Source organism: Poecilia formosa, unplaced genomic scaffold (assembly GCF_000485575.1).
Source record: "Poecilia formosa unplaced genomic scaffold, Poecilia_formosa-5.1.2 Scaffold959, whole genome shotgun sequence".
Taxonomy (NCBI): Eukaryota; Metazoa; Chordata; class Actinopteri; order Cyprinodontiformes; family Poeciliidae; genus Poecilia; species Poecilia formosa.
The window spans coordinates 10,569-29,355 of NW_006800898.1; the positions used below are offsets into that span (position 1 = coordinate 10,569).

The following is an 18,787-nucleotide window of genomic DNA, read 5'->3' on the forward strand; positions in this document are numbered from 1 at the left end:
AGAGGAGCCAGTTGAGGGGGCTCGGTCATCTGTTCATAATGCCTACTGGACCCCTCCCTGGTGAGGTGCTCCGGGCACGTCCCACCGGGAGGAGGCCCCGAGGGAGACCCAGGACACGCTGGAGGGACTATGCCTCTCGCCTGGCCTGGGAACCCCTTGGGGTTCCCCCGGAGGAGCTGGAAGAAGTGGCTGGGGAGAGGGAAGTCTGGGCCTCCCTTCTGAAGCTGCTGCCCCCGCGACCCGATCCCGGATAAGCGGAAGAAGATGGATGGATGGATGGATGGAACTTTTGGGGGGGTGGGGGACTATCTATAGTATCTATATCTGCTAGTAGTAGTAGTACTAGTAGACAACTATCAGGCAGAATTATTACATTTCTCCTTCTCTCACTTAATTATTTTCATCTAAGTGAGAATTATAAACAACTCAAAACCTTGTAAAAAATTGTTTTTTTTTTTTAAAAAAGTAACCAATGTAGACACCCTTCTTTTAAAACCGAGCAATTAACCAGTTTCTTAATCTGTTGACAATTAACTTTTTGTGAAGCTTCCCAGACGCTGTTCATAGAGCTGGACTGTTTTCTTCCACTAAACCTTCTGTATGAACTGCCTACAAGTTCTCAAGTAGGTTCAGTCAGGTCAGATGACCATGACATTTTAATAGAGGGTGTAAAAGCACGAATTACCACTTTTTGGTATCAGTTGGTCACAAGGCAAGGCATTTATTAACATTTGTTTGACAGGAGTGTTTGGTTCGGAGATTTGTTGACAGTCCCTAAGTGAACCTCCGAGCGCTGAGGAGGGAGCTGGAGAACAGCTGGCCGAAATTAGCATTCATTAATCGGATGAACCTTGAACTAAACGTCGCTTGCTCGGCGGATATTAGAATATCCAATATCCAACTAGAAACTAACTTCACTGCAGTCATGAACACAATAAAACCACCGGGATAAAGTTTGTTTAGATCTGAGGCATGTAAAGAATGCACTGAGCGACTGCGTGAGACGTAAACGCCCCACAATGTCTGATGCAGTGATGTTGGTCCCAAAGCTCTGTTGTCGTAAGATGCCCTTGTGGAGCTTGTGGAGCTATTGTGCTGTTTGTGGCTGTACTCTAATAATGACACCACATTCAGTTTGTGGCTGCAACAAATTCAAGATAACCCACATCTGCATCCGAAGCAACTGAGTCAGTGAAGTAACTACATGCTAGTGCGGGTAGCTAGATACATATGTTAGTGCAACTTGAAGAAATGCAGCCATTTCTTCAAGTCGTCATGCCTCCCCGCAATAGCTGTAGGTTGCAGTAAACTGATATTGTCACATTTAAGCTTTGATCGCTGGTGTTCCTACGTATTTTATTGCCTAAAAGCTCTGACGAGAGCCGGTTAGCATGAGGGTAACAAATGACAGTTCCGGCTTGCGGCGGAAGTCGCGCCCATAATTCACGCAAAGCATCATGGGGCGTAGGAATAAGGTGGATAAGGAAAAGACAAAACAAAATATTTACTTGACAAAAATGCATGTTTAGGGGAAATGAAAAAGAAAATATATACATTACTTGGCAGAAACTCATGTATAAGGAAAAGGAAAAACTAAGTATATATTTATGCTTTTATTTCTTATGTCAGTTTTGGTCCTCCATATATAATAGCTATGTTGTTTAAAATGTTTTATTTTGGTGTACTTGTATAATATTGACTATGACTCTAAATGTGTTTGTTTGTTGTGTGTGCAGAAGACCGGCAACGATTGTTCTTTGCTGGCAAACAGCTGGAGGACATAAAACGGTTGTTTGAATGTCGAATCCAAAAAGAGGACACCATACATTTGATTTTAAAAGTGCGTGGTGGACAGCTGCCTCCTGTGACTGATTCAGACTACAGATAAGTTTAACTTCCCATAGATGTAATAATAAGAAAGTATGCATTCTTATTGCAGAGAAAAACCGTGGATCAGCTGAACCCAGGTAAACTCACTGTGACTTTTTGGGCAAAACAGCCCAATGATCATTTCCCACAAACACACACACACACACACACACACACACACGCACGCACACACACATATATATGCACACATATACATATGTGTGTGTGCGCGTGTATGTGTGTGTGTGTGTGACATTTAATTAAAACTCTGTATGAAGCAAAGAATAGAGCAAGAGGCTGGTTTTTTACCAGCCTATCAAAATATTAATATTCCTCAAAAATTAATGTTTAAGAAAGTAATATGAGGTTTTAGCTTTTTGGGAGGAGTATCTATATCTGCACAATTATTATACAACTATCATGCAGAATTATTACACATTTAAATGAAAAACATTTCTCCTTCTCTCATTTAATTATTTTCATCTAAGTGAGAATATAAACAACTCAAAACTTTGTAAAAAAAATAATAAAATTAGACATTCTTCTTTTAAAACCCAGCAATAAACCAGTTTCTGAATCTGTTGACGATTAACTTTTTGTTCAGCGTCTCAGATGCTGTTCATAGAGCTGGACTGTTTTCTTCCACTAAACCTTCTGTATGAACTGCCTACAAGTTCTCAAGTAGGTTCAAGTCAAGTGAAGAAAAGACCAAATCACCAGTTTTTTATTTTTATAAAACTGATGGTAGTCACACAGAGAGTATTTCAGTTCCTGTGATGGAGATTTGTCCTGCATAGAAATAGTTGTTTATGAAACATGCAGCTCTTCCTGGACCACTGCTTGAAGAAAGTGTTTTCTAAAAACTGGCAGCAGGTTTAGGGGTTGATTTTGACTCCATCTTTAACCCGAAAAGGTCCAACCAGATCATCTTCAGAAATACCAGAACACCCACCTCTACCTTGCTGGCTTCTGACTGGAAGTGGAGCTGTGTGCCCGTTATTAATCCACTAAGTGGACCATCCATCTGATCCATCGAGAGTCACTCTCATCTCATCAGTCAATAAAACATCTGCATAATCTGTCTTTGGACATTTCTCGGCCCAGTCTTGATGTTTCGGCTTCGTGTTCAGTGACGGTTTGGTTTCAGCCTGCCTTACCTTGGCCATGTCTCTTTGTTAGGTTGGATTTGAGTTTCTTAACCCACATGCAGGCTCGCACATAAAGCTGGAGGATCTTTGATTCAGTGATGATTTATTAACAGTAAATCTTGACAATGATATTTTTCAGCTTTGCACTGTGGGAAACGGGAAAGGCTGGCCGGCTCAGGTTTGTCTCTTAGACTGAGGTGGATGCTGAGGGAGAGGCTAGGATCCAGGTAAGTGCTGAGGCTCTGAGATGGTAACGGGAGGAGAGCAGCCGGCAGTGGTGTCTGGTTAGGCAAGAAGCAGTCGCGGATGAGTTCTTGACAGGACTTGGCTCCAGGCTTGATCCAAACAGCTCATCACGATCTGAGAGATGGCAAACAAGACTAACTTAATGACTCATAAAACATCAGCAACATGAACTTGAGGTTTGACTCTGACCAACAAGTGGGACCATCGAGTGATTGAATGACTGATTTTATTTTGAAAATCCTTTAACCGGATTCTCTCAGTTACGTCTTGCGTGCCAACATTGATCCCACAAGCAGCAAAATGAGTAAGAAACAGATCTTTGTCTTTGGAAAGTTTCTTTGTGAAGGGGAATAGGCCCAGAGAAGAGACAGGAGAATGGATTTATCCCGGTAGGTTATTCCCACATTCCAAGCCTGCTCTGCATGACGAGCGGTGACCAGCTTGATAATGAGGCAATGAAGCTTTCAAACTGCTTCGCCACTAGAGACCATGAGCACCCTGCATAAATATGACATAACACCTGTCATAAACATGAATGAGTCTTTATGAATGTCTGACTGTTGTCCTGAAGTGTAATTCGGTAAATAATGACACTTTTAATGCAAAGTTACTTTAAAAGTTGCCTTGAAAGTCATTAAGTGCCAACTTTGCATTAAAGTGTCATTTACAAAGTAATGCAAAGTTGGCACTTTTAATGGACTTCTAATCCAACTTTTAAAGTAACTTTGCATTAAAGGTGTCATTATTTACCGAATGACATGACACCTTTTAGCATGTTCCCAACAGGTGTTTATGACAGTATCATGTGAGTCTTATACACAACCCTTCAAATAAAGTCTAACCCACTTAGAATACCAATATCTTATTTTCAAAGAAATGGGGGGAACATTTTTTTTTGAGTCCTTAAAACAAGAAGACACGTGTTTTTATTATTGCTCATTGTTTTTGGGTCTGTTCTCTGCTCTGTTTAGCCCTGGACGATGAAGATCAGGGTCTCCGGGTGGAAATGTCCTGCGGTCACTCTGTCACTCCGTCAACCCTCACTGGATTTTGTCACAGCCTGCTGGATCAGGTAGTTTCCTAAAAGTTTAGTTTAGTTTTCTCTCTAGCTCATGTATTATTGAAGTGTACTCTATGCAACATTGTTCAGACATGCTGTTCATGCAACGTTCCAGCATAAAGTTCATAGTGACACATCTGGCCCAGCTTTATGCTCTAAAAAGTGTATTTGGGCTGTAGGTCATTCTATGGACTTATTTACATTAATCTCACTTAATTCTTTTGGTTTAGTGATAAAAGCTTACTTTTTAGTGTTTAATTAACTTAAAAGTTACACATTTTAACTTAAATAAGCTTTTTACTTTGACTTGATTAAAACAATTAAGGCCAATGCCTCATGACGTCCTACATCTGATGTCATGATGTGAAGTCTTTGCCAGGGTGCAGGAGTAGAGTACAACCCTCATAAGCAGCAGGGTGGTCATCGCAAGTTCGATTCCAGACTGATGACCTTTGCTGCATGTCTTCCACTCTGTCATTACCCATTTTCCTGTCCAACTACTTTCAAGTAAAGGCTCCCTGGGCCAAAAATATATTTTTATTAGTTTATTTCTTTAACTGAAGTAAGCTAAATAATTTGAGTAAGACTGACTTAAATTTTTCAAGTTAAACCAACTTAATAAATTAAGTTTGAAAAACATAATTGGATCACTACTTGGATCACATTAGGTCAGTGTTTTTCAACCTTTTGAGCCAAGGTACACTGTTTTAATTGAAAAATTCTCGAGGCACACCACCAACCAAAAATGTAAACAAAGATACTCTGTAGCCGCCTATATTACATATATAGTCATTCTTATCAAAGTATCTTGAATAGGAATCAAATAAACACAAAAATGTATTTTTATCACATTTTACATTTCTTATTTCAAATTGCACGTAACATGTCCACTTCAAAAATACATCTGAACAGCTGAACAGGGCCACAACACTGTGGTCTTAAATTTAAAAAAGTTGTAGAAAACTTCAAATTTTTTTACAAACTAACCCACAAGCATTCTTTTAGCCAGAATACAGAAAATAATTCTTATTCTGAAAGAAGCAATAATATTTGGGAAAGATTTCACTTCATATTCACTGTTACAATATGAAGAGTTGCATGTACAAAATGTCAATATCTGTATATTTTACCCATCTAGTGTGAAACCTGTGCATGTTTGAATGAAAACAGCTGATTTCCTGGCAGAAATTGAAGAAAGACAAAGCTCTTCCTCAACAGCTCTCAGTCTCTCTCTGGTTTCAGTTTTTATAGTATCCAGGCTTGAGAAGCTCACTTTCACATAGACATGTTGTGGGAAATGGACCCATGTTCTTTCCAACTACTGCTGAGCTTCACTGTCTTTTTCATCACTGTCGTCACAGTCTTGCTAAATACGATGCTCTCACCGCTACCTGTAAGTTCATGACTCACTAATTCTCTGTTTTAATGTAAAATGCTCTGTACCTACTGCCATCTAGTGGTAAGAAAGTTACATCATTACGCCGCTAGTCACTACTACAGCAGACACTCGAAGATGGCATTATTAGCAAATAATTCATTTTCAAAAAATCTTTTAAAACCAATTTCCGTATTTTTCGGACTATAGAGCGCACCATACTAACACCTTCAATTAAAAAAAAAACAACTGGTTTTCCATAAGGACCTAGCAGAGGGCTGCTGGATATATTAAGGACGCAGCACTACGTCTCCAAAGTCGAACCATGGTTTCGTTCACACCAAGCTTAAGTGCAGCGGCTCTATTTCCCTCCTGTAGTGCCAGATCGACAGCCCTCAACTTAAAAGCTGCATCATATGAGTTTGAAAACATTTCTCCGTTGTGCCTGCTGCTAGTATGTGCTTGTTCTAAATGAAAATTAGCGCGTTCTTCTTTGATTTACAATTTTGACTTCTAATGATTCACTTCCTGCTAGAGAGCCCCCTGGTGGTTGAAGAAAAATACACAGAAAAGCCGCATCGGGCTACAATCCGCATGGTTCAAAGTTTAGGAAAAAAGTAGCATCTTATAGACCGGAAAATACGGTACCATAGGTGAAATCGAATAATTTCCACGGCACACCTGACGATCACTCACGGCACACTAGTGTGCCGTGGAACAGTGGTTGAAAAACACTGCATTAGATAACAGCAGAACAATAGTGAAATGTTCTCCAGCCATCCTGTGAAATAACAGGTCGTACTGAAGTGCCTCTAGACCAAGTTTATTCACAATTCTATTCATATTTTTTAAAGCATGTTTCTGACTTCAAGATATTTTGAGATCATCTAGGTCTCAAATGTGACAGAGAACCTGTGGAGAAAGCAAAAGATTAAAGTGATGGCAGGGAAACCTCAAAGTCTTGGAGTTCATAACAAAAGATAAATCATCAGAAATACCCATAGAGATGTTCAAAAAGCTGCTCAGGAAGAATTTGATTACTGTGATGTCCATAAGATTTTCTCATTGGTTATGGAAATCCATATAAATGATCTTCAACAGTTTTGAAATCAATGATACAGTAAATTAATATGGATAAATTATAATTTCTACAACCAATGCTCCTTTTGCCTTGTCCTTTTGCTATCAGAAGCAGATAGCTTGGTATATGAATAGTTTTGGTTTTAACTGTACATTGCACAACAGTTTAAGAAAAGATAGAAGAAAAGCATGCGTAACGTAGAGGGCAGAGGAAATACATTCAAGACAGTATGGTGAAAGGCATTTTTCTGTTGTTGTAGTTGTCCATCCCTAGATGGACATCGGGTGGAGTCCTGTCTAGTTCTGACTGCGGCTGGTTCATCTTCATCAGTGACTACTGGTAGAAGGAACTGAGCTTATTTATAGGACTACAGTAGGAGACCAGAGAGATGTCCATGTCATTTTGTAGATTCTCATTGAAATGGGAATGCTTTGTTAGTCCTTGACAAGTAGGATTAAGATGTCTGTTAACAGACATAGATTTAAGTAGCTTTCCCATAACAATTCATCAAATGTCACTGACTGTGGCGCAAGTTACTTTATAAACTTAACTGACAGCTGCTCAGTAAGACTCTGAACACTTCACTCATCAAATTCATCTTTCAGAATATTGTGTTGTCCAAACCCAGATGAATTGGAAATGTAATGCTTGATAATGAGAATATAATCTGCACTAATAATACTGTTGTCTAAATTTCAGGGCAAGTATAAATTTAAGTGTCCAGCTATAAAGGATGGTACCCTGGAAAAGTGTGACGCTCTGTGGTCGTATCAAGAGGTGCGTCGCCTGGCCGTCCTGACCACTGAAGAAATGCAGCATTTTGAAAAGACCATGGCCTGTTTGGCTGCTGCAGAGTACTGTGATTTTAAAACCGTAAGTGGCATGCTAAGTCAACACTATTCATCAAATCGTCTTCTGCAGATTTCAGCAATAGACCAAAATTTTTCCTTTCTTTCCTGTCTTTTCTTTTCTTTTCTTTCTTTTTCTTTTCCTTTTTGCCCAACAGTGTCCTGGCTGTCAGTGCTACGTTGAAAGAGAAAACCTGACTAACCTCTGCGTTCAGTGCTTAGTTTGCACAGCAGACCAGAAGAAAAAGGTCCAGTTCTGCTGGCAGTGCTTGAAGCCGTGGAAAGGTTCGGCTCTACACTCCGATCGCTGTGACAATGGCTGTAAAAACCACGACCTGGAGCTGCTCAGAACCTGCAAAACCACATCCTTCCCTGAGGTCCAGGGGGTCGAGAACTGTCCCTCCATCAGGGCCTGTCCCACCTGTGGACATAAGGTGGAGCACGACAAGACGGGCTGCAAGAACATCATCTGTCCTCGCTGCCAGGTGGAGTTCTGCTTCGTGTGTCTGAAGCTGACTCCTGAGTGTCTGAAGACCAGCTCCTACTTCATCCCCTGCAGTGATGGTGTGGCTCCCAGACAGACAGCCATACCTGTGTGGCACAGGAAGTGAAAGTTATTTCTTAGCAAAGTTAATTTTGTAATATTAAAAATGTTCAAATCAAATTTTATTTGTATAGCACATTTCAACAGCAAGGCATTTCAAAGTGCTTTACATAATTAAAATAAAAAACAGCATGTGACATTGAATAAACAATGAGAAACAGAGAGATTTTAAGAAAAAGAAACAGTGAGAAAGAGAAATAAAAGAAATTAAAATAAAGATAAAAAAATAATAAAATTTAAATAAAATAAAAAATAAAAACATTATCCACATGAGGACTTGCCCTTATGGGGTCTTCTCCAAAGTAAGAGGCTCTACAAGCCTTTCCTACTGTAGGACTTTAGTTAAACCGCCATTTGACAAGAACTCAAACCTTTAAAACTTCTTTACATAAAGAGATAAAAAACAAAGATAAAAAGTAAAGATAAAAACATTAAAAACATCAAAAACATTGAAGACATCAAAACCCACACTCTAATCCTAATTTAGCCATAAGCAACTCTAAACAGGTGGGTTTTAAGTTGAGATTTAAAGGCACCCAGTCTTCCAGGTCTTCTTTTCATGTTCATTACCTTTAACAGTTTTCTTCTTTGTTTTTAGTCTAACTTGCTTTTCAAATATGTAAATGATCTGATTTTGTCTCTTTTAAAACAAATAAAGTTCATTTAAACAGATTGTGTTTAATGACTGGTCTGTATTAAGTGCAGTTGGGTGTAAAACTAATGTTTAGGCAGGTAAGTCCAAAGACTCACCTGTTTAAAGGTTAGCCTTTAGGCAGCTTATAATTTAACTGAAGTCATTATTCAGAATAACTAAGCATGGCATATGTAGCGCAAATTTTCGTAACTTTAATCAACTGTTGCATTATAAATATTTTAAAGGTTTTTTTTGGCTCTTGTGGCCTTTATTTGAAAATAGTCTGACAGGAAAGACAATAATGAGAGAGGGAGAAGACATGCGGCAAATGTCACCAGACTGGGAATCAAACCTGCGACCACCGCCACAAGGACTGAAGCCTTCATTTGTGGGTTGTGCTTTGGCCCCTGCACCATAACAGCTGCATTATATTTACACAATGATGAAAGGTTCCTATAATTATGGCTAAGTTTAATTGTTTTATTAGTGCACATTACAAAATAATCTCAAGTAGTTCAATGTGTCTGTTTATCATTTACACACCTACAGTGTTAAATGTTGATGATGTGCTGAACTCAGATCTACCCTTCAGTTATTTAAAGCAAAAACTCCTCTGACTGGCAAACATTTTCATCTCCACATATGAGAGAAGATTTTCATCTTTTGTTTCATTTTGACACCAGTTGGGGACGGGATCCAGTTGAACTAGCTTGACCTTTACTGAGATATGAAAGCAGCTGACAAAGCACCAAAGAGCCCTTTCTGTGAGCTCGCTGTTTCACCGCCTCTGATACTCATAATCCTTGAAGTGTTTCAATTTGAGAATAATCTTTCTCACTTTAGGCTGACAGTCATCAAACAGCCCTTCCAGACTGACGGGCAGTGTAGAAGCCTAAATTCAGTTTTAGTTGATTCAGACCTTGAAGATAATCTAAGTTTATATTTCTTATTTAAGTTTACTAGGATAAAAATTATTATTTACTAGTTAAAACCTCTCAAGCATAGGAATTGCATTAGACACTGTATTGAATGTAATTGCTTATTAGACAGTTAAGCCGTCTTTTAAGGTGTGACTAGACTGGACAAGAGTTGAAGTGGCGCCACACAGTTTTTTACCCTTATTTGTATTATTATTTTACCCTTTATTGTTCTTGTAAATAAGTTACATCTGCATCGTTTTTATTTTCGAAGTAAACAGTTGAACTTTATCAACAGGATCCAGTCTGTTTATCTTTTCTGTTTCATCATCAAGTGGACTAAAAGGGAAATAAAGAGAGAGTCAAGATTATGGCTTCATTAATTAGGAACCTACAGGCAGTCACAATTGCTTTTCTAAGATTGCTACTGTCTTTCCATCCTGGCATCAATACCAGAGTGTGGATTGATGAAAACATTAGTCCATTAAAATTAAAGATAATTTCATCCTTTAATAAACAGATTATTCCATGATGATAGATGACTCCTTGAATGAATAAGAAATATCTTAAGAAAAAAAGCCTTCATGTTTCAGACTGAATTAGTTTCATTAGTTATGAGACTGATCTGATCTTTGATAACTAATGAGAGTAAACTGACTCATAAACTGATTAGTCAAATCTATTTCAGCTAGTGCTTCACACATTTACCTTCGCTGGAGACACTCAGGATTCACCTGGGAGTAAATTAGCAATTCAGGACAGATTTAGAAAAAAGTCTAACAGAAATGTATAGAAATATCATTGACATATTATGATGACTTGTTCTAGCATTTTGCATGTTAAAACATTTACAACGAAGTTTTGCTTAAACGTTGTGGAGATCAAGACTATTCAACAGAGACTGCATAATATATTTTGATTTGCATGATCTACATAAACAAAGGAACAGGAAGCTGATTTTTTGATGTGCACAAGTGACAAAATGTTTTGAAGATTGAACAAGTAGTTTTAAGACTTTAAATTCTGTTCTGAGAGATTCACCAGTGACTGAGAAAAACTGCATTCAGTGGAAGGAAAAAGGATCTAAAAGTTTTCCCTTTAGTGACATCTACAGGAAGTCACTACATTTTCTGGGAGTAGTAACTTCCTGTGGCGTTTGGTTATTTTCAATAACCAGGGTGTGTTTTCTTTTCCATTAAACTTCGCTTCACTAAAGACCTCTGTAATAAGTTTTGAAAACATTGTGTTTTAATTTTATTCCCTTGCTCTAAGTTACAATACATTACTATGAGTGTAAAAATGAATGCATTCAGCCAGACAGTTTCGCTTCATGTACATCCTGTACATTTAAATTTGCAGAAGAAGAAACTAAAAGTAAAAACAAAGCTTGCTTTAGGAGTGTCGTGACAGCCTGACGTCTCAGATTATTTCCTGGTTGAGGGCAGACGCTTTTAGCCGACAAACTGGAAGAACTAAGTAGGTCTGAAATGAACAGCTCAGATCAGGACGAGAAAAGATTTGACCCCCTCGACACAACGCTGAGATTTGTGGACAGACCTGATGACCTGAATCCTCCTTGTAAGGACTGAAAACTAAGCTGCTGTTTTATCAGTATTTCTTATATTTATGTAAAACTTGATTGCTTCTAAATCAATTTTTACTTGTACTTTTTTCAGTTTAATGTCCACTATTAGAGTGTCCAACTTACTGTCTGCTCTATTAGTCAGTGATGATGATGAACAGGGTCTTAGAGCTGAAATGTCCTGTGGTCACGCTGTCACTCCACAATCTCTGACTGGCTGGTGTCGCAGCCTGCTGGATCAGGTACGTAATGACATCACACATGTTTTATATGCAACATTTTCTTTCTTTGGTAATTTCTTTTCATTGTTATACCTTTTAACATGCTTTTATTTTGAAATTTAAATAGTTCCAATGCACAACTAAAGACATTGTAGATAAGAGGAGAAAATTTCCAAAGTCAAATTTAGTCCAAACAGTGAAATTCATTAACAACATTGTTCTCTTTAAGGCTGTATAATCATCAGGGAGTAAAAGGATAATTATAGAGTGAACTTCATTTCATTTGGTGTCTGCCTGCATCATTTATGATGATGTAATCATCATAAATGATTACATTTATGATGGAGAGAATGCATCATAAATGTAATCAGAAACCTTTAATACATTATCAGTAAGAGGAGAGATTTTAACTGCGTTGTAAATGTGCGCCATCGGGAAGCATTTAGACGATCCCCTGCTGGATCGTCTAAATGCGATCAGGTACTTAATAACATCACACATGCTTTATATGCAACATATTCTTTTTTACTAGTTTCTTCTTATTGTTATGCCTTTTAATGTGTTTTTATTTTTGAAAGTTTAATAGTTCAAATGAACACATTGAACATAAAAGTCTTTATGCAACTGACATTGCATCATATCAAAAAACAAACAAACAATAAAGTAGAAATAAAGTGCAAATTAATTAATTTATCTGCTCTTGGTTTTGCATGGATCAGTTTCCTTGTATTTAACCCTCTAATTAACTTTTCCAGGTTTCTGTAACAAATTGTTAAGGATGAGTTACAGGTCTAAGATGGTATATAGTTTATTAACAATTCATTTGTCATATTTGACAACAGTCTGAAATCTTCTCAGAAACACAGTGGTTAAAAAGATTGTAGCTTTTTTCTACTTGTGCTTGTTTTTGTGAAAAATATGTTTCACCAACTACTCCGGCCACAAGTTGGTGAACATACAATTATCTTCATTGTTCACATCAATTCATGAACTAGCTGCAAATGTCAAAATTAGAAGTAATGCACCAATGTGACTGAGAAAACTTTAAAAAAGTCCAAATAACTTTTGTTTAAAATAGGACCATGCAATATTCCCCTACCCATTTGTTCAAACACCAAACCAGTTGTTCCGCATCTTTATTTTAACACGTTGCTTTTGTCTGACCATCTTAGGGTCAGTACAAGTTCAGGTGTCCTGCTTTAAACAAACACACCAAGAAGAAATGTGACGCTGTGTGGCCGTATCGAGAGGTGCGTCGCCTGGCGGACCTGAGCGTTGAAGAGATGGAATACTTTGAGGAGACCATCGCTCGTCTGGCTGCTGCAGAGTACCAGGAGTTTAGAGAAGTAAGTGTCTCTAACTTCAGGTCAGTCTTCACTTTAACTGCTCTACTTAAACCATCATGTCTTCCTCTTTCAGTGCCCTGGGTGTAAGAGCTACGTTGAAAGAAAGGACCTGACTAACCTCTGCGTTTCAGTGCTTAGTTTAGAAACAGGTCCAGTTCTGCTGGCAGTGCTTGAAGCCGTGGAAAGGTCCAGCTCCACGCTCCAATCGCTGTGACAATGATGATTGTAAAAACCACGACCTGGAGCTGCTCAGGACCTGCAAGACCACATCCTTCCCTCGGGTCCCGGGGGTCGATGGCTGTCCCTCCATCAGGGCCTGTCCCACCTGTGGACATAAGGTGGAGCACGACAAGACGGGCTGCAAGAACATCACCTGTCCTCGCTGCCAGGTGGAGTTCTGCTTTGTGTGTCTGAAGCTGACTCCTGAGTGTCTGAAGACCAGCTCCTACTTCATCCCCTGCAGTGATGGTGTGGCTCCCAGACAGACAACCATACCTGTGTGGCACAGGAAGTGAAACTGCAGAAACAGGTGCTTCCTGTTGAGCTCTTCGTACTGAAACCTGGATGAAATAATCTCAAAAATTAAAAATGTTCCTTTTGTTTATTAACTCTCCAGCTGAACAGAAACAAAACTGAAGTTATTATCTTTGGACCTAAAGAGGAGCGAACTAGAATCAATGCACAGCTTCAGTTATTACAACTGAAAACCAGCGATCAGGCCCGAAACCTGGGAGTAGTGATGGACTCTGACCTGAACCTTCAGAGCCACATCAAGACAGTCACAAGGTCGGCCTTCTATCACCTGAAGAACATCTCCAGGATTAGAGGACTGATGTCTCAGCGCAATCTAGAGAAACTCATCCATGCGTTTATCTTTAGCCGCATTGATTACTGCAACAGCATCTTCACAGGTCTGACTAATAAATCCATCAAACAGCTGCAGCTGATCCAGAACGCTGCTGCTCGTGTTCTCACTAAAACCAGGAGGATGGAGCACATAACACCAGTTTTAAAGTCCCTACACTGGCTCTCTGTAGCTCAAAGAATAGACTTTAAAATACTGTTGCTAGTTTATAAATCACTGAATGGTATGGCACCACAATACATTAAAGATCTGTTATTGCTGTACCAACCGTCTAGACAACTCAGATCTTCTGGTTCTGGTCTGCTCTGCATCCCCAGAACCAGAACCAAACGAGGAGAAGCAGCATTCAGTTTCTATGCACCACGGATTTGGAACAAACTTCCAGAAAACTGTAAAACAGCTGAAACACTGGGTGCCTTTAAATCTCAACTTAAAACCCACCTGTTTAGAGTTGCTTATGGCAATTGATGCCTTCAACGTATTTGATGTTTTTAATGTTTTTAACGATTTCATCTTTTCTTTTTACTTTCTTTTTATTCTTCTTTCTCACTTTTTTCCTTGTCAAACGATGTTTTGAAAATTATGTAAAGCACTTTGAAATGCCTTGCTGCTGAAATGTGCTATACAAATAAAATTTGATTGATTGATTGATTGATAACAGTGAAACATATTCATTTCTGGCTGGCATCAAATGATATTTATAACATTTTTATTCTCATGTAATATTTTGCAGCAACAATAATTTCTTCTTTGACCTCAAATTAAACAATAAAACATAATTTTTATAACTAAGTGTTTTATTCCATCCTAAAAGGAGCTCAATTGTTTTTAGCTGATCTAAGCTTTACAGGATCTCACAACAAGCACAAATTGATGTCGAATCGATTTTCTTTCAAGCCCATTACACATCAATACTGTTTCTTACTATTGTGCTCTCTATATGCCTAGATTTATGGATTACTAGTAAGCCAAAAATTAATTAGTTGCATGGTAGGTGGTTTGCTCACTTTCAAAAGAAATTGATGACGGGTGATCTAGAGACAGAAGGACAGGGAGGGGAATACGGTGTGATGGGGTTGTTGAGAACTCAAATGTAAAAATGAAGAACTGGGAGAATCTGGGCGAATCATGAGACTGGTCAAGCTCCTCCCACATGGCCCGCTACAGTGTCATATAACAGCAGGGGAGAGATCCTTGATTCTGGAGACTAAGTGTTACAGAACTTCTCAGCATTAGGGTACCCTGTTTAACATCAAAGAACAATCCCCTTTAATTAACAATAGACAAATGGAAAGGCCATCTGTGTTGTGCTCCACAGAATCCTTGGTTCATAACAATCAAGGATTCACACCTATAGCTAAATCAAGCCTCTCTTCTATTTGTTGGGAAACATGCACAAACAGTGACAACCTGCTGTTTCAAGATACCAGAACCTTTAAATATCAGCCAGAATCAACTGTCAGAGCAGACTTGACAGACTCCATTGACTCTACATTTTTAACTCACCCTGCAAGGTTTTAATAAATTTCTTTCTTTCTCTCATCCAGACTTGTTAAAGTAATTTTTTTTCCATGAAATGAACTAAAGATTTTGAGAAAGTGATTAGATTTTGGAGCTAACCCATGCTCTTTTGCTGTTTGTACAAATTGTTTTGAGAAATGCGCTTACTGTTTTGTAAATGCCAACAATGACTTGAGAAATGCACCAAAGTGACTGAAAAAAACTTTAATACAAAGCTGAAGAACATTATTAAAAAGAACAAATGTTTTTGCTGCTTCACTCCCTGAAAAAAAACAAGAAACAACAAATACTTCTACCACACAGTGTTGATAAAATATAATATGTGACAGGAAGTGAGAAATATTTAACATGTTTAAAACACTAGGACTACCAACAATACCCAAAATGGGACTCTTCCTCTAGGTACCAGAGAGGGGCCAGTTTGGCCACATTTGAATGCTAATAACCCAGTTTGGCCCTCTCTCTGTAGTTCTAGGAAGATACCCAATTTGGCCCCTCTTGGTAGAGATAGAAATTTTTCAAAATCCTGGTAGTCCTAGTGTTAAAACATGTTTAAATCAGGATGAGAACAGATGTGGTTCCAGTTAATGTTGGCAAATATTTAAAGGTGCAGAATTATTCACTTTGGACCCACAAAAAATGTAATTTGACTTTTACATATTAGGCATATCAAATTCGTTACTTCTTCGAGTTTCACTCTCCTTATCACCCATCCCACCTCCTCCTCTATCACGTACTGTAACAATTGTAAGTATGACAGACATGTTTTGGATTCCATAGTCAAGCAGCAGCGATGTGTCTCCTTTCAATATTTTGCCTGCAAAGATCAATAGGAGGTTCTCTCGTCCTGTAAACAAGCACACCCAGAGTCCAAGTTACAGTTTTTCTTGACTGTTAAACACAAATACTGGTAGTTGAGACACAATGATCACAACATGTAACTCATGCACCAATCCCCTGAACAATTCCTGCTTTACACTGAAATTTAAGTTCTAAAACACTACACACAGTTTTCTGCAGTTGATGTGAATATTTTGCTTCCAGAAGACACACAATGTCATTCTAAGTTAATTGCCTTACTATGCACACTGATGCGTCACACGCACAAACACCTGTCACACTGATTGACAATTAGCAATCAGAGCTTTAACATAAAAGACGTTACTTGTGATGTAGATGAGGTGCTGTTGCTGGTCCAAAACAGAAGAGAGGATGCAGCAGAGTTTTTTCTTACTGTAACTCTATAAGGTAAATTCTTCTGCTCTGTGTGTAGATCACTGCATGTGTTGGTTGGGATGGACAGTGTGTACATTGCTTTTGTGGGGAAAATAATATATTTGTTACCATGTATTTGTGTGTTCTGAGTATAACAAAACAACATTGTAAAATATTTTACAACACACTTACAGACGTACTGTTTGTAGGAAGTGTAAAACAGAACAAAATAAAAGGCTAAGTCATTTTGATGAATGGAGAAGAAGTGTTTTACATTGAGCACATCAGTGTTCAACTTTTATCTAAATGGTCTCATTGAGTTTACCTAGAATCCCAGGCATCTTCTCTAATATCTTGTCCTTCAGTTGACCCACGGTAATGCTCTGCATCTGCTCCTCAGTGTCGCACAGGTCAATCACAACCTCCTTCCCTCTGAGCCCATAAGCCAGAACCTGGTAGGTTTTCCCCATTCTCTGATCTTTGCAGATCTCCAGAAGAAAGAAACTCTGCCCTCAGTATTTATAACCATTTACACCTTTCAGCAACCTGGATAAGAAAACATAATTGCATGACTTTTATACACATTAAATTGTTACTTATACATAACATGTTTTCGTCAGAATACAGAAGAGGTCAGAAACAGAAGAATACAGACATACTTACATGTTTTTTGGGTTGTGCACCAACCTCTCCAAACGTTTCTGTTATACATGCTAACCATTCCTGGTCACTTGAACTGGTTTGACTGGTTACATGACAGCTTCTAAAAGAGAAGAAAAGCAACACGAAAATCACCAAGAAATAAAACTGCAAATAACACTTTAACGCTTCTGATGATTTTTCTTAAAGGATAGGAGAAACACACCATACCTTCAGCTGTTAGATTCAATACCCGAGAGTAATTTGTAAAGACTTTCACAGTATTTTTTAACCCTCTCTCAACTTACTTTGCTATTCGATTGAGCTAAAATAGCTGAATAGTTTCACTTTCTGTTTGATGCAGCGAGGAGTACTTGCGAGGTGTATGTGTTTTGGTCATGCCCAGGCAGATGCTGCATTCATGATATGTTGAAAATATCGCTTTCAAAAGATTAAATGTGTATTGTTGGCGAGGCTTGATTGCTTTCTAAATCTTGCTGTCAAAGTGATAAAAGAAGGTAATAAACAGTGCTGTATATGAAGTTATATCACAGAATCCCAGTGAAATGCTGAACTTGTAGCCAGTAGAAGAAACAAAAGTAGAAACTTATGATTTCCCTTGTGAAAAATAGATACACTAAGTGTGTTAAGTTTTAGCATTAGTACACTCAGACTAATCATGAGTATACTTCAAGGGTGCTTAGGATTAGTTAACTTAAAGTATATTTTGGAACTAATTTTGTACTTAGTGTATTTTAATAGTAATTAAATTGTAGAAAATAATAATTTAGAGGGTACTAAGTGTACTTTCACATGCTTTTTTGGAAGAACTAAAGTTATACTTTGTATACTTTAAGTATATGGCTTTTTATGTAATATAAATGTGCTTGATTAGCATCCAGCCAGCCTGATGGACAGATGGGATTCTTAATATCATTTGGAGCCTCTATGCCTCTCAGGGTATTAGCAAACTTTCCAACTTTTTGGTCCCTGTTTATTAAAAAGTTGCAAATTATACTAATACTTATGTCGCCCCTTGTTTCTCAATGAAACCAAGGCTGCATACTTTAGTATTAACAACATAAACCTCCATGACAGTCAAGTGGAGGAAATTAATTGCTGAGAGTTGCAATAAATTTTGAGTTTTCTGAAGTTACCAGCTCCAAGTAGGGAACCATTTTACACATTACAACACGTTTCAAGCCTTTCCTCAGTTTTAGCTTCTGATAAAGAAAACTTGGTAACACTTTATTTGACGGGTATTGAATAAGACCGTCATGACACCCACATAAACATGACTTAACACCTGTCATGAACATCAATAAGTCTTCATGACTATTTATGACTGTTGTCATAAAGCGTCGTTCGGTAAATTATGACACTTTTAATACAAAGTTGACATTATTCACAATGTCTTCATTATGACAACTTGTCATTAACCTCGCCAAAAATGTCTTCGTTATGACATCTTGTCATTAACTTCGCCAAAAATGTCTTCGTTATGACAACTTGTCATTAACCTCGCCAAAAATGTCTTCGTCATGACCACTTGTCATTAACTTCGCCAAAAATGTCTTCGTCATGACCACTTGTCATTAACTTCGCCAAAAATGTCT

The 18,787-nt window shown here is 38.2% G+C and overlaps 2 protein-coding genes and 2 long non-coding RNA genes across 5 annotated transcripts in view; 2 read left to right on the top strand and 2 right to left on the bottom strand.

Moving 5' to 3' along the window:
* Positions 1 to 8,244, top strand: part of LOC103132215 (uncharacterized) — a 13,886-nt gene extending 5,642 nt beyond the window's left edge. The window contains exons 3-7 of the mRNA XM_007543982.1: positions 1,737 to 1,840; positions 1,940 to 1,967; positions 4,235 to 4,335; positions 7,479 to 7,652; positions 7,786 to 8,244. Coding sequence (XP_007544044.1) covers positions 1,737 to 1,840; positions 1,940 to 1,967; positions 4,235 to 4,335; positions 7,479 to 7,652; positions 7,786 to 8,238 — 860 coding nt within the window. The 3' untranslated portion in view covers positions 8,239 to 8,244. The remainder of the gene's footprint in view (positions 1 to 1,736; positions 1,841 to 1,939; positions 1,968 to 4,234; positions 4,336 to 7,478; positions 7,653 to 7,785) is intronic.
* Positions 8,245 to 8,985: 741 nt separating this feature from the next.
* LOC107835056 (uncharacterized) lies at positions 8,986 to 18,545 on the bottom strand. Its single transcript, XR_001660885.1, has 3 exons — positions 18,409 to 18,545; positions 11,064 to 11,067; positions 8,986 to 8,997 (listed from the first exon to the last, which is right to left on the bottom strand). It is a non-coding gene; the product is annotated as an uncharacterized LOC107835056 (long non-coding RNA).
* Positions 11,210 to 13,576, top strand: LOC103132216 (probable E3 ubiquitin-protein ligase ARI5). Its single transcript, XM_007543983.2, is given in 5 exon segments — positions 11,210 to 11,360; positions 11,506 to 11,606; positions 12,758 to 12,931; positions 13,005 to 13,081; positions 13,083 to 13,576. Coding segments are annotated over 5 exon segments (807 nt in total). The 5' UTR covers positions 11,210 to 11,269; the 3' UTR covers positions 13,447 to 13,576.
* LOC103132217 (uncharacterized) lies at positions 15,573 to 17,512 on the bottom strand. 2 transcript variants are annotated; one of them, XR_475522.2, is made up of 4 exons: positions 17,403 to 17,512; positions 17,196 to 17,295; positions 16,858 to 17,078; positions 15,573 to 16,164 (listed from the first exon to the last, which is right to left on the bottom strand). It is a non-coding gene; the product is annotated as an uncharacterized LOC103132217 (long non-coding RNA). The 2 variants fall into 2 exon arrangements; XR_475521.2 differs by having other exon boundaries at positions 15,573 to 17,078.
* Positions 18,546 to 18,787: the final 242 nt, after the last annotated feature.